Here is a 22,149-nt window from a genome sequence, read left to right on the forward strand (position 1 = left end):
AGGAATTGGTGTGTGATAACTTTGTTTTCTTTCATCCACTTTAATCTAAGTCCACTGGGAGGTTACATAAATTCAGAATCCTTTGCTTCCCAAAACTTACAAGAACTTACAAAACAGCCAAGAAGCAATTGTTCAATTGTCTTTTTTCCATTTCATGCTTTGTGACTGATGCTCTACATGACTGAAACTTTTAAACTTTTGACAACCTAGCCTGTATTGAATTCCTTCCGTTGAACTTATATATACACTGTTAAAAGTTTTGAGAAACATCACATCCTATCATGTTAGGAATTAGAAAGACTTGAGATGGTTTTTGACAAATTAGAGAATGATGAAAATATCTTATGGTAACTATAGCTCTTCGCTCATTTTTAAAACTGAGCAGAAAATGGAAGAAGAAAAGCATTGGTTAATATTTCCATTTTTTGTTGAGATTTTCAGTAGTATTCACTTATGTGTTTCATATTTATTCTTCTACCAGATCAGAAAAAGCAGTACATAAAACAGGATATCTTTTGCACATACTGCAAGTAATGTGGCATTTATCAGAAGCATATTCCCCCCCAATAACTTTAGGTCCTTATTCCATAAAGTGCAAAGCACCAGCTGGGGGGTGCTGAGTGCCCTTAACTTCAGTTGACTTCAAAGAGAGTTGAAGAAGCTCAGAATCTTGTAGAATCCGACCTTTAAAGATTACAATCCATTATACTACTTGAAGTCCTGAATCCGTGCCCATCAGAGTTATTGGAAATGTTCCCATTGAATTCAATGAACTTTGGACCAGGCCCAATGCTTTCTGATTTTAATAAAATAACAATCGAAAAAATTATCACTTTGCTTCATATTACAGTGACTCACCTTGTTTGCTACCCATTTCTCATGGTGTTCTTCTCGGAAATGTTTGATTCCATAAGTCATTTGGCCATATTTACTTGATGTATGAATTAATGGGTCATACTCCTGTTTTTTATGACATGAAGAAAATGGCAAAAATCTGAAAGATAAAAATATTTGCATATTTATTACTACTCTACTATGGTTGCAGTAGGTAGTATTTTAAATCAGAGGTATAAATGCTGTGAGATATGAGCAGAACATATACCCAACAAACTTTCCATTAACTTGTTTATGTCCTCCTCTCAGTGTTGCCATAGAGCTAATGCATTTTCTCTCCCAGGCTCTCCACTTTTTTAAAGAAGTGGTGCCACATTAGAGAATCATACAGTTATGATATGATGGAATGGAAACTTTTATGTGAAGATGTAACTTTGGTTCATTTGCATACCCAGGTGATTGCTTGGCTATTTACCAACCACTGTATTTAAACTGTAACTTATTTTAGAAATTACATCCCAAACCCTGAGCGCCCAATTCAGCTACTCTTACTCACTCTGAGTAGTAACATGCTACACTAATAGTCACATTAATTACAATGTATTTGTAGACCATAGATTTAAAAAAATGTCTGTTGCTTTTGATAAAATCACCAATGGTGTACCTTAATCACAAGATTGCTTAATTGTATTGAACAGTAATAGTTAAGGGCATAATTCTGCCACCATTAATAATATTGAGGGGAACTCCCTGATAGGGGAGCCATGCTGCCAGTGCCTGGGGCTACAAGGGGCACAAGTCTGACATGGAGGGAGAGGGCTTTAATATAGATGGCCCTAACCTCCCATGGGTGTTTGCAGGTGTTCTAGACAGGTCCCATCTATTGCGGAGAGGCATGTGTAAGGGGCACCTCACAAAGATTTCCTATTCCTAAGCCCGCTGCCATACATTTCATCATAGGAGCAGATGATCTGGTACAGATTTATCACATTTTAATATAGATTAAAATCCTATGAGATATGCCATTGCTGGTGTTCTGAAAAGCAGCAGATATTCTTTATTCTATGTTATGGTAGTTAAGTGATTAGATTGCTAAATTAAAAGTATGTGTTTCAGATGTTTAGAACATTATTTTGCCTGAGCTGTCATGAGGATAGCGTAGCTAATTTTAAAAATTCTAAAAGAAAGGTGGGAGCTTATTTGAAGGCCACACTCCCCATGAGATTTGGGTTGTTAAACAAGGATTTTGATAAAGGTGGGATGTGACCAACTTGTCTCAGCAGCACCTCCTTGTGGCCCAGCAGGGTACGACTCACCCCACTGTGGTTCCCCAACAGTTGGGTGTTACCCCTCACAGATCCAGTGCTGAGGTGCCTTAATTTTCTGGCTATTGTACACCTGAGTCCTACCCCTTCCAGGGTATTAAAGTCCAAAACAAAAAAAAGGAAAACAGTGAACTTATAAATCAGGGTTGTCCATGGATTTGTCAGCTGGACCCCACCGTACTGCTCCGAGCTTGTCTCTGTGCAGCTAGCTCCTTTTTATCAGCCTTCCTGGGCCTATTAATTCCATCCACTAAATGATTCATCCATAAAATAAGCTTCCTCAGGCTCTGGGCTGGAACCAGCCTTCCCTCATCAAGGAAGTAGCAGAGCCCTGCTCTCCTTACTGGTCAGCCCTGAACTGGACTAGGTCTTCTTTTCACTTCCCCTTCACTTCTGACATTGGCTAACGGTGTAGTGAGGTGGGGTCAGCTGGATCCACAGGCTCTCCTTAGACTTCTCCTTGCCAGGGAGGGGCCGGTCTGCCCCTCACACACTCTTCCCCCCACTGCCAGCTCCTCTCCCATACCAGCTCCCTTCCATCCTGAAACAAAAAGTCTGCATTTCAATCCTAGCCCTCTGCTGGATCTGAAATGGGTGCCATCTCATGAGTACCATCTCATGAGTCAGGGGCTGGTGTCTTTCATGGTCTGTGTACAGGATGAACTTATTGCTAGGAGGTAGCATGTGAGTGCCTTCATGGCCCATTTCACAACTAAGCCCTCTTTTTCTTTTCTATCATGGTGAGTAGGCTTTTTCTCTTGGGAACAATTTTTGGCTTATGTAGAGGACAGGATATGTATTAGCAAGGAGTGTTGTAAGCAAGACACGAGAAGTAATTCTTCCACTCTACTCCACTCTGATTAGGCCTCAGCTGGAGTATTTTGTCCAGTTCTGGGCATCACCTTTCAGGAAGGATGTGGACAAATTGGAGAGTCCAGAGAAGAGCAACAAAAATTATTAAAGGTCTAGAAAACATGACCTATGAGGGAAGACTGATAAAATTGGGTTTGTTTAGTCTCGAAAAGAGAAGACTGAGAGGGGACATGATAACAGTTTTCAAGTATGTAAAAGGTTGTTACAAGGAGGAGGAAGAAAAATTGTTTTTCTTAACCTCTGAGGATAGGACAAGAAGCAATGGGCTTAAATTTCAGCAAGGGAGCTTTAGGTTGGACATTAGGAAAAAATTCCTAACTGTCAGGGTGGTTAAGCACTGGAATAAATTGCCTAGGGAGGTTGTGGAATCTCCATCATTGGAGATTTTTAACAGCAGATTAGACAAACACCTGTCAGGAGTGGTCTAGATAATGAGTCCTGCCACGAGTGCAGGGAACTGGATGAGATGACCTCTCCAGGTCCCTTCCAGTTCTATGATTCTATGTCCTGCTGTTGATTGCCTGGGACAAGACTGCTCCCAACCTGACTTTGGAGGAATCAATCTGTAGAAGAAATTCCTTCTTGAAATCTGGGCTGTATGAGGTGAGCTCTCTGCAGAGGTGAGCATTTAGGATCTGAAAGGATTTCTTACAGCCTTCCATCCTGTGAGAAAGCCAATACATCTTTTTTGAGCTACTGTCTTTGAGCAGATTGGTGAGGGAGGCCACAATGGATAAGAATCCCAGTACAAATCAGCAGTAGTATCCTGCCATTCCCAGAAACCTGTGCACCTGCTTCTTTGAAGTTACAGTAGGGCAGATCCTTAAGGCCTGGACCTTGTCCACCAGAGGTTGTACCTGACCCTTCAGGTAGGTTGTCTCATCTTTGCATATGCCACATTTGGCAGGGTTTGCCATTAGTCTGGCACTGGAATACAGCAGCTATCTGTGTCAGGTGATCCTCTCAGTGCCAGCTACTGATCACAACACCATTGAGGTAGGCGGTGGCACAAGTACTGTGGGGCTGAAGAACTTGATCTATTAACCATTGAAAAGTTGCTGGAGCCTTTTGTAAGCCAAATGGCATAGTCCAGAACTGATAAAGCCAAAAGGATGGCATAGCCCATTTTTTCTCAAGAGTTTGGCATGAATGGAATTTGCCAGTATCCTTTGGTAAGATCCAGGGTGGTAATATTTGGTTCAGCTGGTCTAGCAGCTCATGAACACACAGCATGGGTTATGCATCAACCTTTGATATGGCATTGACTCTTCTAAAGTCAGAGCAAAATCAGCTGGTCCCGTCTGGCTTAGGGACCAATGCAATTGGACTTCTCCAGTTGTTATAGGATTCCTAAAGTCCTTCATTATTAATATTTACTGATTTTTTCCTTGAAAAATTCCTGGGTTTTTGAAAAAGCCAGTATTTGGGTTTAACCAATTTTAATGTGGACTTTGGCCATTTTTCATAGAGGAAGCCATACTGAAGGGCCAGCAGTGGGAGCAGGGGGCTCTGTCTGGCAATGGCTCCAGTGCTCACAGGGTGCAGCGTTTCACTCCCCTCCTGACTCCTGCCCTTCAGGTCCCCTTCCGTTCATTCTGTGTAGTGCGGGAGTGAGATGGGCAGGGAGTTGGGTCCTAACAGCTGAGACAGCCCACTGCTGCAGCGACAGGCCCATAGGGAGGGGAAGGCTGCACTGAGAACTGGCTCCTTTGCTGGACAGAGTCCCCTCGCCACCTCAGCCTTTCAGCACAGGAGTGGTCTTAGCTGCCAGGACCTGGCTCCTTGCCCATCTTACTCCCCCACTGCAGCTGGACAAAGCCTGCTGGACAAAGCCTGCAGTGGGAAGAGGATGGGGCTGTGCTGAAGGGCTGGGATCCAGGGGGACTCTGTCTGGCAGGGGGACATGCACTTACAGGTGCAGCTTTCTGTTCCCCATGTAGTCCTGGTCATTCAGCATGCCCGTTTGCTTCCTCTGCATGAGGACGGGGGGAGTAAGCCAGACAGGGAGTGGAAGACTTCCTCACCTCCCACATGGTGAGTGCCCCTCCCTTGGCCTCTGTGATTACCAGGCACCATCCCTCCCCCATGCTTACTACCCTTCATTTTCCATTTATACCAATTTTCTCCTGTTTTTAAACTTTTAATAAATCCCAATATATTTCCAGGAAAATAAAATAAATAAATAACTGAAAACAAAGGGCCTTAGGGATTCCTAAATTTCTCTCTGGGTCCAACATAGATTGTAATTTTTGCTTCATGGGTTTGCTCATCTTCTGGGAAAGTGGCTGCAGGTTTTCCCTTACTTCCTGCCACATCCAAACTGAGCCAGGACACCAGGTGAGATGGGTTTGTCCAGGCTGACCTGTTCCTCCTACATTTCTTGTATTAAGACCAGAATCCTTCTGCGGTTGCCTCCCGTTCAACAGTTCAAACGGGAAGAAGCCTGTAGATGACTGCAGCACCTCCCACACCACAAATGGGAGGGCTGAAGGGAGGCGACTTCAGGACTCTGACTTCCCCAGCCAGATTTCTCATTCACTGGAGCTGATCCTTTGGCTCCACAGTGTCCCTCTCTGAATGTCACTGTAGCAGTCCTAAATGTCATATAGTTATCCAGTAGCTGGATGGTGTCTGCCATTGTCATGGGCCAGTGACATAGAACCCAATCTTTTCCCCTGGTGGGGAATATCAGCGTTATTTGTTCAAGCAGAATGATTTCTGCTATTTGAATCCCTGTCTCTGTCTGAAATATGAGTCACTGGCAACACCAGTGTTGCAGTTTCTGTGTCACCATGCAGGGACAGGCACCTGGAGGATACCGCTTCTCCCAAAATCGATGAAGGAATGTTTCCTGCAAGATATCCAATATGTCAAAATGGTTGCTTTGACTTGTACGTGATGTCACTGAGTCTAGCCCACATTAGGCTGCTTGCATTGTCTGGTCGAGTACCACCTGCTCAAGTGTTTTGAGAAAGATCTCTGGATCATCTTCAGGCCCCATCTTTGGTAGTCTTCTGGTACCGGGGCTCCTGCCAGATCTGTGCCACTAGGCCCAGCCATTGTGGGTGGCCACAGTATGGTCACAATCTGTTGCATTAGCTTTTATTGCTTCTGGGCAGTTATTAGCTGCTGCTGCTTGGTGGTCAACTGCTGGAGGAATTGCTGTTGCTGCTGTTGGCATTGAGCATTCTGTTCTGCCATCCAGTAGTTGTTCCACATCCAAACTACGGAGGAGGAATTTTTTTCTGGTGTTTGGGCGGGGGTGGTGGTGGTTGTTGGGGTTTTGTTTTTTAAGTCCTGACCTGCTCCCCATCACAGGGGCTAGATCGTGCCTGCATTCAATATCAAATTTGTAACCAGGTTGTCTCAGTGGCGCCCCTTTATGCCCTTGCAAGGGCATGTTTAGCCTGCTGCGGGTCTCAGATGGTCGGGTGTCACTCCTTACAAGTCCAGTATCATGGTGCCTTAGCTTTCTTGCCCCTTCTCAGGCTTTGGAGTCCAAAAAAAAAAAGGGAAAACAGTAAAGCTAAAAATTAAGGTCATTTGTGGATTCATCAGCAGGATCCCACCCTACTGCTCCAGTCTTGTCTCCCTGTGTTTTGTTCCTTTTTATTGAGACCTAGTCATCCTATCCTCCAAATGGCTCAGGCTCTGGACTGGAACCAGGATTCTCTCACTTAGGAAGTAGCAAAGCTCTGCTCTCTATACTGGTCAGCCCATCACATGGCAATAAAACCATTACTTCTGTCTATGGATTGCTAAATGGGTTTTTAAAAATCATTTATTGGGGGAAATCAATATTTTAGCAACTGTAAATTTTATCAGTGAACCTTCCATCCACTCTCCCCTTCAGAAAAAGAAAGTCTGAATATCTCACTAGTAACCAATTTATTCCATCCAGTATCCCAACCAAATTATATAAAATTAACAAAACAAAAACACAGAGGTAACAGAGCTTTAAATAATACAAAGCTACAGAAGTATGTGTACGCTCATGGGACAGGTAGCTCTCATATAAGACAGATTATGGTACTTGTAATGCTAATTTGCACATGGGATGGACATCACATGCACAAAAAATTAATGTGGCCCCAGTGTCCCAGAGTATACACAGAAGGTGCTGAGAGCCGGCTGCTCCACTTACACGTTTTTTTATCACTTCTGAATTGCATTTTAATAGTACATTTTTCTTTTGTTCAGACATGAAAGAAAATTGGCTTTCTCAAGGGATTGGATGGCTGACAAGACAAGGCTAGCAGTTTAGGGATTTGCCCATATATGCATGGAATTTAGTTTATCCATAACATTCATAATTCACTATGAATACAGTGTTTGTAATGCCTATATACTAAACAGATTAAAATTTTTTGTAAAATATCATTTATTGAGAAAAATGGAAGATAAACTAAATGAAAATCATGATGTGCACAGTTTACAATCTTAAGTTATAACCCTATATACAGAGCTTTTAAAAGATCATGATTTCAATTTAGATCACTGTTCAATCCTCCCCTTCTTTTTGCAAATACTCTCTCAGAATAACCCAAATTCTATGTATCTTGATGTAGAGATCAAACAATATTCTGATTATCTAAGAAATGATACACAATAGAACATGTATGTGGTTTAGTATCATAAATGCATATTTCATGTGCTGTGTTCTACTGAATATCTTAAACCAGATAAGTGCATCATATACTGTTGTGTGTGACATTAACTGCACACTCTGGATTATGTCTCTCTACTTGGAAATGATTAATAACATATTTATTAGTTTTTGAGTAATAATAGAGACTTTAAAAATTGTAGATAGATAGAACGGCATAAAATAAACTGTTGCTTTCATTGTTTTCCTTATGTCCCCAATTCTGTAGTCAGATCCATGAGGATGGCTCCTTATACCTATGTCGGTCAGAATGATCTATATTTGCAAAATTGAAGTCCTCCTACATCCAGCAAGAATCTCTGATATTCATTGTATATTCATTTCAATAAAGAATGTGTTTTTAAAATACTATATATTAGTATTAAAATAGAGTAGAATGACTGAAGTATATCATGGAAATCATACAAAGGACATTCTACCTTCATAGCAGAACTTAGAACAAAAAAGTATAGCAAACAGCAATAATATTGCAATATAGACTGATATAGAGATTTGTAGCTTCATGTATACATTTAACATAGCTTCTCTCAAAATTAGCAATTATGTATATTCTGAACTTGGTAGAAAAGGGGAGTGGTTAGAGTAGAAGAGGAAAACATCCAGAGAAAATTAAATCCAGACAGAGATATCAATGTTGTTAGTTAAGTGCACAAGTTTAGATTTAATAGGTCTATTCAAGCAAAGATCTGAAGAGCTCATTCTGGCAGATTTCTTACATCTGGGTCCCAGCCCCCTAGTGTGACTAAGGTGGAACTCCACAAGCCCTCGAAGGTTTTTGATGGCTAAAGGCAGTGGTAGCAGAATGGAGCAGGAGCCAGCTCCTTTCTTGGCAATCAAGTGTCCAGGTTGCTGTCTGAGAGAGAACTGAAGGCTCCCCAAATAAGGCAATAATAAAAAATGAAATATTATTGCTACAAAAACTCAAATAAGGGATATCCCAAAAGAAACAAAAACTCTAGGATGGGTGGGGATTTTGATCAAGGTTTGCCCTCCTAGAGGCAAAATCCTAGCAGCGATACTTTGTAAATGCACTGTGTACCAGGTTGCTACCTTGCAGAGATGGCTTTGACTGTCTCATTAGCATCAAAGGCTGTCCTTGGTGTTGTGTCGGATCTATGCTGTGGCACAGATGGTGGGGTTTCAGTTTGTTTGTTTTTTTATGCTCTTGTTCTAGAGAGGACAGTTGAGTAGGGTAGGGGCCTTCTTCCATAGCACCACCAGGCCTTTGGTCACAATGCTCTGGTAATCTATGACTCTGAGTGCTGCAGCCACAAATTGATTATCTTGATGTCCAGGTAAATGCCAGCACTGTAGCTCAGAGTAGTGGAGTGCAGTAACATGACAGTGGCGAGCCTTCCTTCTAACTGTTCGTGCCTCAACTTCCAAGTTCTCATGTGGAGGTGAGGGGATATCCCCAGAGAGGATTTTTTATTAACTGTCTTTAAGGCACATTTAGCTTTGAGGCACCCTTTTCAGCAGCCCATACTAAATAGGGTGAAATAGCATGGAACAGGCCTGATTGGACACACGCAATCCTGCCTCAGATAACTCTCAGTGCTGCACCAATAGATTCCTGAATGTCCGAGCCAACTTCCGTAAAAAGTCCTTTTCTTTCTCCCTTCATCCTGCTCCTCTCTCTACTGTGTGTAGTTTTCCTATCTCTCCACTCTTTCTCCATCCTCCCTACACATATTCTCTCCTTTCTTCCACTTCCTCAGCCTTTGTCTTTATTCCTTCTTGTCTCTCTCACCCCGTTATCTAGAGTTTTTGTTTCAGTAGAGCAGCAGGAGATGGAAGAAAGGCCTTCTGGACCCAGCAGATTTTCCAGCTGGGGTGGTAGGGATAACATGTATAGCAGGATGCTGATCAGGGCCTGACTCTGATGGTAATTTGAGAGAGAGAGATAAGCTTCCTGGCAGAAGCAAGAGGAATATAGGCTTGGCAGGTGTGCCATTGTCTGCTGAGAAGCACAGTCTCAGTTCTGTGTGGTGCCTACCAACAGGGGCACAGCTCAGAAGCACTCACTTTCTCTTGTGTTTACACAGAAACAGTAGTAGTCCTGCAGTCCCTTCTCTGGATCTGCCTGTAAAAGGGTGGCTTGCTCTTGGGGCTAAACCAACCCTGATTACAAGATGGGCTTCTCCTGGGAGGAAGCCGGTGATTCCTTTATAAAAGGAGCTGGGTAGAAATGTTGAGATGGTCCAGCTGGGGAAAGAGATCAAGCAAGGCTCCGGCAAGGCCCTGAGTAAGCAGGGAGGAAAGCTCTCCAGGCAGGAAGGCCTGGAAGATACCTCGACTACAACAAGGAAAAAAATGAGAAAAGCTCTTTAGGCTGACAGAGATCCTGAGTAACCAGGGAGGAGACTGGCTGAAGAAGAACTCCAGAGAGGGTGGAAGTTTTTTGTTTCAGTTAAAGACAGTTTTGAACTTTTATTTAGACAACTGTGACCCTGGAATGGGTGGACTAAGGATTGAGACCTGGCCAGAGTGCCAAGTTACCTGACAGAGAAACCACCACCAGGGTGACTAGTGACAGGGGCACTAGTCCAGCAAGGGGCTGCGACCCCATGCCTGGCTATAAGGGGGCTTATCGTGGTGAGTGGACTCTGTGGACTGACTGTCAAACAGGCAAATGTCCGGTAACCTAGTAGCAACGGAATCTGGGCCTGTACTCTGATGCCAGATCTCTTCATGCTTTGTCCACACTTCTGAGAAGGGTCTGACGCACTTCTGCATTAACTGCAGGAAGCCACCTTGTCATAATGAGGTACAAGGTTGCACTACCTTGGCATAATGAGGTACATTAAAAACAGAGAACTACGTAGGATTTTCATGCTTACCTTAGCTTCCTTTCTTTTGTAATTTCTAGTTAAACATTTAATATTACTTTAATGCATATTTTTGTGGTTTAATAATAGAAATGCTGCCAAAATCTTACCTATAGCTATATGAACAGAACTGCAATAATTTTACCTAAACAGGTTCTCTGCACTAGTGATTCTATCTCTTGTGTTCTTGTTCCAACTCAAATAAAACAGAATTATCTGTCAGTCTAAAGAAGACCATAAACAATTAGTTCCACATAAACTGTTCAGTACCATCTGGCACATATGAATTAATTATTCTTTATGAAGAACTTCATGAATTTTCAGTTTTCAAAGTTGGTGCCAAATCTGAAGTTATTCCTCCACCCATTCAGATGTGCCCTCTTTGGGACATTGAGTACTATCACCAGTATTATTGCCCATTTCTGCTTTTCACTCAGGGAAGGCAAGAAGCTCTGAGGCTGTTCTTATCTTAGCATATGGTTGGGGCAGCCATAATTTGTCCCATAATGAATTCATGTTAAAACAAACTGTATTTACAACATAAAGACAGTATAATCCCTTGATGCATCTACTCTGGTTACCAGTTGTGCTGAAAAATTTTTTATAGTGGGGTGCTGATGATGCAAACCATGTATTTGGTGTTGTTTATTACTACTTCAAGTCATGGGGTGCAGCAGAACCCCCAGCATCCCTAGTTCCAGCACCACTGCCGGTTACATCCAATGTCATATAATTTGATAATTATATTATTATTCATTATTTAAGACACTGTATGTAATGCTACACTAAGTGTGTGTCCAGTCCACAGCTGTATTTATCGTATAAATTATTCTGTATTCTGATGTTAGTAAATATAGGAATCCTCTGGTCATTTTTGTTTAATCCAGGTCTGCAATGGAGTAAGGTAGCAGAAAAAAGAATAGCCTACTTCTTGTATGAAGCAAAAGTAACAGAGATCTCTTTTGCAGACAAATTCTAGAACTTCTTAATTATACACAGACTTATTATCTGCATCCCCAGTGTTATAAAGTACCAGAACTTCATTAGAAAAATTAAGATAGAAAAATGAAGGCACCACTTTGTAAATTTCCACTGGAAATTAGCTGGAAGAAGCAGAGGAATACTGGATCAAAAGAGGGTAATCATGCTTAACTGTGCCCTAGAGCACCCGCATGTATAATACGATTTACACAGTAACTACCTCTCCTATTACAGCTTGTTTGGAGTATTTCTGTGTTAATGGGGTTAGCTAATTTAGTATTTTAACTTAAAAAGACTCTGCTGATTAATAAATGTTGCACACTGTGCTAGTAATTAAAATAAATGGAAGAGTTACAAATAGAAGTTGAATTGTTAAGGAAACATTATCTGAAAATATATGGTAATCCCTGTTTATCATAATACAATAACAGTCCAGAAAATATGCAAATTGCTAAAGTTGCAAAGCATATGAAAAACTAGACATAATTTGCAAAAAGTTTTTAGATGTGTAAGATCTGTATGACATAAAATGCAGTGGTTATTTTTATTGTAACTAACTCAGAAATACAGTGAACTGTATCATCCAGATGTAAGACATTGAAATAATATTTTATTTAAGAAAAAATCTTACTCAAGCATTTAGCTGAATAAAAAAATAACATGTTCTTAACATTTTGTTACCATTCATTCTGGGCCAATTCCTGACCCTCATGATCTGTAGGCACAGGGCCTATCTAGGTTGCAAACTTCTCCATAATCTTTCCCTAAAAGAGAGGCTAGACCAGAACTAGGTAGTTGGACAAGATGTTCACTTTGAAAAGTCTTTTGTGAAAAATTTAATGGATAAAATTTAATACTCAGAAGAACAGAAGGAATCCATCCTCTTGGAATGAGTATTAACCATCTCCCTTAAAAGCAGACCAAGCCACTGATGTTCATTGTTCAGGAAAGATATGGATCTGGTCCATAGATGGTGGAATTTGAGTCCACCAAATAACTCCTGGAGGCTGGTAAGAATGAGACTCAGAATTCAGCAAAGTGAGATGGAATGCTCTGAACTATAATCACACTGAAAACAAAAGATGTGGGGAAGAGAGGTCAGTAGGGGTTAATTTTTCTTACGCGACAGAACATGCTCATATCTTGGGATAGAAAATTAAATAACAGATTATCTAAGGTTTTTAGACAGCCCCCATTGCTATGGTACCTCAGGGTCTAACAATCTTTATTGCAGCTATCCTCATAAAGCCCCCCTGAGGTAGGGAAGAACTACAATCCCTATTTTACAGATGAGGAACTGAAACACATTGAGTCTTTGGGCTTGGCTACACTTGCAGATGTAGAGCGCTGGGAGTTAAACCAGCCCTCGGAGAGCGCAGCAGGGAAAACGCTGCCGTGTGTTCACACTGTCAGCTGCAAGCGCACTGGCGTGGCCACATTAGCAGCTCTTGCACTGCCACAAAGAGCAGTGCATTGTGGTAGCTATCCCAGTGTGCAAGTGGCTGCAATGTGCTTTTCAAATGCGGGGGGCAGGGCGTGGAGTGTGACAGGGAGTGTGTTGTGTGTATGTGGGGGGAGAAACAGTGTGTTTTGGGGGGCTGAGAGCTGTGGGGGGCTGTTAAGTTCAGCCAGCAGCAGACTCCTCTCCCCTGCGCGCACACACACACTCACAATAGCAGCATTCCACACTAATGGTTTGCTTTGTCTCAGGGCAGATAAGCATGCCGGCTGTCAGAAACGGAGCTTTGAAAGGGGATATCCGCCTGCCTGCAGCTGATTTCAAAACAATGAGAAGAGTGGCCACTTGACTTCAGGGGATTATGGGATGTTTCCAGAGGCCAATCGCAGTGTAGTAATGCAACACCTCGTCCACACTGATGCCTGGGCGTCAGGGCGGACGAGGTGCAGCAAGCTTTATGCTTCTCATGGAGGTGGATTACCAGGAGTGCTCCAGCTGCAGAGTCCAGGCGCTCTACGTGCCTTGCCAGTGTGGACACCTCAGGAGTTAGGGCGCCTGGGGCTGCTTTAATGCGCTGTAACTTGCAAGTGTAGCCAAGCCTTAGTGACTTGCCTGAGGTCACATAGTAAATCTGGAATGGGTGAAGAAACTGAAATCTGTTTTCTCAAGCCCTAGGCTAGCACCCTAATCACTGGACTGTCTTTGCCCTCTCTTGTAAAACTATGTCTTTATTTATAAACCGCAACTAACTCTGGAGGATTATGTGAACTTTAAAACAATCCTTTAGGGGGGCCCTTTGGAGCACAATGCATGTGAACTGAGACATATTTCAGAAAAGTTATTGAAAATTTAATTTCTGACCTTTAGAGAATTACATACAAATAAATACAACAGATCATCATTCTTGGGTTGATGTTGCTGCATGCAACTAAGAAGAGAACTTTACATGCTCAGTGTTCTAAATCTATTGGTTCCTGCAAGTGGTGTCTTATGCCAGCCGCTAGTCTGTAAAATGGGTGCTCCAATTTCCAATTCCTAGCCAAGTGGAAAGTAAAATCACTCCATCTCTGTAAAAAGGAATGGCGTTATTTTGGGGGGTGGAAGGGAGACGGAGGAGGAGAGGAAGACTTCAACTCTGTGGGGAGAAGTATGGGTCAGTTGGCACTTTTGTGATGTACTTCTTCAGAGAACAATTATCAAAAAAGTCATTTGTATTGGGCCAGATACCCCAGTCATTCCATCACTACAATGTTGTACAGTCAGTTCCAGTGTATAGAGATGAAGCAATATTCTGAGAGTGGGGAGGGCTGAGGGGACACAGCAGAGCTGAGTGCAACTATGCTTATTCTCTACTAGTACAGACAGGTCCTTTAAGGAACTTACTCCAGTGCCATAACTGAGGGCAGGCTCTTAGCTGATCTAACTTCTGACGTAGCTGAGCAGCACAGGTCAGGGAGCTCCCTGTGGCTCGTGTTCTCAACTGCATCAGAACGCTGCTTGGATACAGTGCATAGTTGAGCACTCTGTTTTTAAGATGCATTTCCCAACCGATTTCTAGTCCTGAAGACTAAAATGCTTCAGAGATGACATTATAAAATAAAAGATGAAACTGGAAACTGCAATAGTCTAAAAATGAAGGCAGGTTTATCATATCCTGAGCTGTAATGTTTTGAATGGAAGGATAATATATGTTCTCCCATTTTAAAGTTGGATATAGGCAGAGCCCTGTGTACAGTAGATTATGCATCCACATAAACAGATTTCCATTCTTAAGTGTTGCCTCCCTGGTGTGAGACAGATCAGGAACATCCCTAGCTCTTATATTTCTAGTCTTCTGAGGCTCTAGCAGTTAGGCACAAGACCCTCTGCTGTGTTCCCTTTCAACTCTGGCTTGCTCCCTCAGCTCTCAGACTCTTCTCAATCAGTTCCTGAAATGCATGGGAAACAAGAACGCTCTTACAAATGCAAATGTAACTTCAAATATAAAAGTATACCACTTGGAGCCACACCTTAACTTTGAAAAGAAACCTAAAAGTCTGAGGGCAGGGCAGTGGGAATCCTGTGTGATATCTTCAAAGGGTGAGAATTACAGGTAAGTAATTTTACCTTCTTTAAAAATACCACACAGGTTTCCCATTCTTAGAAAGTAAAAACTGGAAGTATGTCTCACCTTCCACAAAAATAAGCATTGCCAATAAATGCCTCATCTCTCTTTTTTTGCTCTGTTTTTCTTTCCAAAAAAGATAAGTAATTCCATAAATAAGCCCTATGATGCAGAAATGTAGTCTTGAAGTACTCAATTACATAGAAATATACAGAACTTTGTCAGCTCATAAAAGACATCCCAGATAATAAACCATCAATAAACCTTTCCTTGACTCTCTTGACCCCTCTCTTGAGGCAAATATTCCACAACAGTGGCTGCAACCTTATTAGTGAGTGCCAGTCTTGAGGATGGCATGAAGGTTTGTCATCTCCTTTGCAAGGTTACAGATTTGATCCTGGCATACTTGGTTGAATCTGGTGTACAAATTAAGCAGTCACAGAATGGATACATAGTGTACAATCCTTCGTCCTGTGTTGTGGAGGACTCCGAGCACCACAGCACTGCTTCTGTGCATTAGGATTGTCATTAAATTCTTCCTTATACTCATTGTGAAGAAAGACAACTGACCAATATCTGTCAGAGTTGAAAACACAACTTTGGACAGCTCAAGGCCACAGCCTTCATACTAGATTTATCATAAGAATTAGAAGATCTTTATCCAGGATCTGACTCTTCATGACTTCTGATTAAACATGGTGACATCTGTGGACTAGTGTTTCTCATAAGCACAAGACACAGTGGGTATATCTACACAGCCAGTGGCAGTGAGCATCCCAGCCCAGATCGACAGACTCAGGCTGGGGGGGCGGGTAGTACCTCTTTAAAAATAGCTGTGTAGACAACACTTTGAAGATGCAGCTTGGGCTCTGAAGCCCACCTCACTCCTTAGGCTTCACAGCTCAAGCTCCAGCCAAAGCCACAACTTCAAAGCACTGTCTTCACAGCTATTTTTAGAGCGCTCAAGTTTGTCAATCTGGCATCTTATGGTTGTGGGCTGTGACATACCAGTCATGCCAGTAAGTGAAGAGCATGATTCAATTTTTAAAAAATGAAGTGAGATAACATCTTTGTCTCCCAACGACTTCTAGATATAATTGGCAGAGGTTAGTAGAAAAGAGTTGTGTTTTTCTAACTGCTAGCCCTGTCAATTTAATGTGAAATCTGACTATCAAGATGGTTTCTTTCCTCCTTCTATATCATCTCAGGTCATTTAAGCAAAATCTGGAACTCCGTTATACCTGTACAATCCACTGTCTTCATATTAAGCTCTCCACTATAAGGCAGAAGAGGTGTGTCTGAGAATAGAATTTGGCCTTGTAATTTCAGTTCTGGAATGGGCATTCTTTTACTTTTTGTATTAAATTAATTACATAAATTAATTGAAACTTACTTCACAATTCTATTAATGATGCACTAAACGGGACAGAATACAAGTAAGAAAACAACTTTTACTTGTAATCTGTACCAACCTGTGTTTGGCTGTACCATACAAAAGGAGTAAGAAGTACAGTACTGACATCTTATTTTTGTCGCTAAAAAGCAATCCAATAAAACATGGTCTAAATTCATCTTGGGAGTTGATCTCTTGAATAAGAAGGTGCCATTTTTAAAGTCACTGTTAAGATTAAAATAGAAAAGGGGGGGGGAAAGGACTGAGGGAAAAAAACATGGCAACTACATTAATTAACACAAATGCCAAAATCTACTGATGCAGTAGAATTCAGAGCTCAGAGTCCCAACACATCAGCTGACATAAATGGCATCATGTGGCAGTGAAACTGAAACAAAATCTCTAGACTGAAGGTTTCAGAAGGTTTCACTAGAAGCTGGTAGGGATTGCAAAACATAAGCCCTCAATATGTCAATGGGCATAGTATGACCACTAAGACAGATGATTCACCAAACTTTTTTTTTAAAACTAGGGGGTTAAAGCATTGTCAAGAAGAGTGAACTCCAGGGAAATGCCATCAAAGCATCGAGTTATGATGAGTAACCACAGACTCTGAAGAACTGACCCAACAGAACTCCATTATGATGGATCCAATAGAGCTCCACTGTGGTCAGAAAAGAACATTAAAATGTGTTGCGGAAAGTGCTAGATCCTTTGGGATAGATGATGCCTTTAAAGCACAGCCCTGTATTCAGGGTTGTTTGGAGATGCACCAGCCCAGCTAAAGCTCCTGCAGGCAATGGGCTGCAGGAAACCATGCTGCTTCAGAAACACAGAGTGAGTACAGCTTCTATGTCACCCTCTGACAGGGTGCAACATGTGCTCCAGCTCTCTGCAGAGTGAGCTCTGCTAGTCTGGCAGAGGAGAGAAGGGACTTACACACAAATCTTCTGGGGAGTACAGCACCAACAGCTAGTCTCATATAGTCCTGACGTATCCAAAGTGCAAAGATTGAAATAGTGCCTGTCCGTTGGCAGAGTGCAAGAGTGGCGGAAGGATCCTTGCACCATTTGATTGCTTACTTTCCAGGAAGTCCATCTTCTGCAATGTGTATTATATTAATGGTTGTTTATTATATGTCCTTCTATAGTTCCATAGGTCTGCATGACACACTTCATAAAACAAGACAGGGTCTCTGCCCTGAACACTTTACAATCTAAATAAGAACACAGAATTTAGAAGTATGTACCTAGACTGGTTGCTAGTAAGCTGTCAAATTTGACATTTCATTTTGTCAGACATAAAAGGTTTCTGAAAGCAGCAGAATAAAGCAAATGTTCTCATAAAAATATAAGAAAAAATCAAGGAACTTACTTATTGTCATTTATGCGGTTTCTCCATTCCTCTCTTTTGATTTCCTCTCTGGCCTTCTCTAGTGAATTGATTGATGTTGCCACCCGCAAGGTTGGTTCCAAAGGCTTGTAGCGTTGCTGCAATACTTCAGCAGTATCACGGAAGGGCCCCTGACAGGTATAGGATAAGGTAAGTGTTTTGTTGTGTTCTTTTTTAAGTATTATTATTATTTGTGACATATCCCTGATGAAAAAGGATGCAGAGTGGCTGGGAGAGTGGCAAGATTTTCTTTCCAAAATAATTAATTAAAGCAGTTCATCCTGATAGAGAGTTACAGTAACATGATAGTTGAGAACATGCTCTAAAACCCTAGATGGGGAGTGAGAAATGTGCACTGGTGGATTTCTTGAACTATTAATGTGTATCTTTTACTGAAAAAAAGACATGCGTGTAGAACTGACTAGGAGTACTTAGTTCTGTTTTGTTTCTTACCAACATACTAGTAAAATAAAATTTGATCTCCGCAAAATATACTGTAGTTGTGCTTAAATATTTGAAAAAAGCCTAACCCTTTCAGTGTTCAGATTGAGAGGCTTTGTTCCTTTTACTTAAAGTGTCTTTGCCATTTTGACAGTAGAGACACTTTCAAAGAGATTCAAAACATGATTACAGAACTAACTCTTCTAGTAAAATTGCAGACAAGACAAATAAAACAGGTGTATTTGCCATTTGCTGACAACCTTTTCTCTGAAAAATTAAAGCCTACATTTATTTAGTGGCACCCAAAAAATCTATAGACCTATGGTTTCTTAACAATTTTGTATATTTGAATTGAAAATCTGTAACCATGTTTTTTAATAACTGATACCAGTATGTACCATTTAATGATACAAATCTATAGCAGCAGAAAGTTCTTTCCTTACCTTGTGACTTACCCTATATCATGGTTTTAGTGGTAACCAGTAGAAACTCACTTGGAGTGTAATTAGTACCATATTAAACTCACTACAATTTTAGTGACAACTAGACTTAAGTAGTGTTGCTAATTAAATCTTGTTTTCTTTTTACTATTGTTGATCTTGCACTGAAGTAGTGAAACCTTCTGAAAATATGAATGGACAAACAATCCTGATCATGTCCCTTATTCTTAAAGATCTCCTTCTTTAAATAGGTTATCACTAACAAGTCACAGCTGGAGTTACTGCAAGCACTGAGTGAAGACTGTGGGGCTAATAAAAAGAAATGATTCACGCCTCATTTATGTTCACTTATGTTTTACATTAATAGAAACCAATAATAGGAACCAGTTACCATAAAAGTCATGGACCGTAAATAACACAAATGGCAAATAAGTATCATCTAGTACTTTTCACAGCTGGACAGGAGGATTGCTATATTTGAAAGTAGTTAATGGATTTTTATTGGAACTTTCCTTTTTAAAGGCGCAGAACCATGTTTCTCAAGTCCCTTTTAAAGATTCTAAGAAAGCAAGTAACCATAATCTTTATGCTTTTGGCAAGCTTTTCCCCTACTTTACTTCCAGAAAGTTTACACAAAGAATAAATCTATTTTACTGGGGTCACTATAGCTCTTCTAAAGACAATAAAATAAAAAAGTTTTAGGCTGCAGGGGAATAATAAATACAATCGTAATTTACTGAAAATAGTAAATGTTATTTGCCTCCTTCTGTCCAATCAGAGAGAGCTATAGAAAAAAGTTGAAAACATTAATACGCCTTCTGTAATACAAAATGTTTGCATAAAGTAGATATGTGACTGACGGGGAGAAGAAAAATGTCAAGTGACCTGGTCAGTGTTCTTATGTAAATAAAATAACCTGTAAGAAACATAGACACATGTCCTACAGTGGAAAATACAAACAATGGACAGTCTTTCTTTTTCATCATGAATTCCTCACTTGTATTCCACTGGGTAACGGCTGAAACAGATTATCAAAATAGGTCTTTTCCATCTTTATTGATATTTCACCTTTTCCTTTGTTTATATTTTGAATGAAATTAACAAAGTAGGGCAATTACTAAGGGAAGTGAAAAAGGGTAACTATGTACTTCCTCAAATAATGCCCTGTCATTATAAATGAAAGTGGAATATAATTTTAAAATATTAAGATGTTTCTACTCTACAGATTTTCCTCTTCCTCTGAGTCGCATATTTGGAGGAAGCTTATAAACCATGAAGATAAACATTTTAGAAACAGATAGAGACCAAATCCATTCACCTACTTGCATTTGAGAACTTAAATATCAAGATTGGTGAGTACTGTGGTGCTTACAAACATCTCTGCCCTTCTAGTGCTTGCAAGCATCCCAGGAGCTCTGCTTCATGAATGGGGGAGCCTCTTTTTGGGGGAGATCAAGGGAGGGAGTTAAACAATCCTCTTCCTCCCTCAGGAAACAAAACAAAACAAAAACTCTGTGTGCAGTTTGAGCACTGTGGTGAGTAGGATAAATCTTCTTTCTAGGGAGTGGTCCACTAGAGATTTGTCAAGGGTTGGCAAATGGACAGATATTTTGTTGTAAATGAAATCATGTTACTTCCTCAATGCCTTCTCTCATCCCAGCATAGCCACCAGCCAGACGAAAAAAGGGGTTGGGGGAAACCTTAAAATAAAAAAAAAAAGCAATGTGCTTGCTGTTTTTAATGCCCTTTAATGAAGAGATGACTAATTTCAGTATTAGCTGTACTTTCATCAGATTGTAAAAAGTGATAGAACTGATAGAACTGATAACAGCACCGTTAAAAGTTTTCTTTTATATATGCTATTTTACATGCACATATTTTACATCCCTAAGAGACAACTGATGTGTTAGTTAAATTTTGTTCTTTTTAGTGTACATCAATTCCACTCTCATTTCAATATCATGCTTGAGGGCAAAGCACATTTTGGATATGTATAAAGGTGGTGATGTAACACAAGTGACTAGCATGGGGTCTGATGTGTACAATAAAGTTAGTGTCGAAGAGTGTTGTCACAGAGAACTAAGCCACAAGGATGGCTAGTGATTAAATCCCATATTGTCACATCAGAGCACTTTCAGACCTATGCATTCTGAGGGGTTTTCATGTCCAACTGTTTCATCAGCTCAGACCAATGTCCTTTTCTGAGACATACAACCCTAAATTGTCAAAGTGGTGTGCAGGGATTTAGCCGTTTGACTCCCATTAACATCAATAAGATTCACACAGCTAAATCCACGCACTGTGCTTTGAAAATTTACCTCACAGTGTACATTCTAGGGCACTGAAAGGATTAAAGTATTATATAGTAAATTCCCTCTTTGGGGTGCAGGAAATAAACAGAACTCTTCTGGTTTGTTCTGAAAGGCTGGTTTTATTCTGAAAGGCTATCTGTGTACGATTGAGCTCTCTATCTCGTGTGAGTGTATATAAACTTAGAAAGTGCTACAAAATACTCCAACCAGAACAGAAACTTGCAAGATAAACACATTGCATAATAACAAAGTGATCTTGCAAGAGTAAAGTAGCAGTGAAAATACTGTCATTTCCCCCTTTGTTTCAAGACATTCAAATGATCCCTATGTAACGTACATCAGGCAAAATATCATCCTCACTATCCTTAGAGACATAAAGTGCATACAGTCACATTCCACTGAAGGATAGGCACAGCATCTTTAGCCCTCTGAGTAAGGACAGTTAAAGCAGCACTTCAGAGGATAAGTAAAATACCCATAAATACAAATTGCATATCACTTGTTACCATCACCTGCTATTTAATTACTGAAGCAAAAATGATAAACTCAATGGAAATTACTGAAGGGAGTTTGTGTGGGAGTGTTTTCTTTCTACTTATTAGCCAATAATTGCATTGAAGAGATAAATTGAGGATGGGATTGAATGCCATGCATATGGCAGGCATTCCAAAGAGCATTAAGAGTTTTATAGGCAATAACAGAACTAAATTTGAAAAAGGGAGGCAAATGGAATGGAAGCTCAGCAGATCTGGTAAACTGAAAAATCCGTAAGGACAGGAGGGTGAAAAATTGACTCTCTTGAAACATAAAATAACTGTATCCTGGACCTTGTCTACACTAGGAAAATTTCTGAAATGTTTCCCATCAGCAAAATAAAAAGCTACGTGCAACATATGCTGTCATCAATTGAAATTGAGACCACGATAGCAAAAAATGGGAATTTAACAACTTGGTGAATCATGCAGAACAACATGTTAAAACTTTTTTTAAATTAAAACTGACACACATCTAGTGGACACAAAAGAGAAGAAAGTATTTCTGTGTTGAGAGGATATTTCCTTTGAATGAAAAGCAAAACTTAACAAAAAAGTAAATGTGATG

At 40.6% G+C, this 22,149-nt stretch overlaps 1 protein-coding gene across 3 annotated transcripts in view; it reads right to left on the minus strand.

Moving 5' to 3' along the window:
* SPATA17 (spermatogenesis associated 17) overlaps positions 1 to 22,149 on the minus strand; it is a 148,338-nt gene that overhangs the window by 40,174 nt on the left and 86,015 nt on the right. For all 3 annotated transcript variants that reach the window (XM_048843197.2, XM_048843196.2, XM_048843195.2), the window contains 2 exons: positions 17,838 to 17,986; positions 859 to 994 (listed from right to left, as the gene is read on the minus strand). In XM_048843197.2, coding sequence (XP_048699154.1) covers positions 859 to 994; positions 17,838 to 17,986 — 285 coding nt within the window. The remainder of the gene's footprint in view (positions 1 to 858; positions 995 to 17,837; positions 17,987 to 22,149) is intronic.

Source organism: Caretta caretta, chromosome 3 (genome assembly GCF_965140235.1).
Source record: "Caretta caretta isolate rCarCar2 chromosome 3, rCarCar1.hap1, whole genome shotgun sequence".
NCBI lineage: Eukaryota > Metazoa > Chordata > Testudines > Cheloniidae > Caretta > Caretta caretta.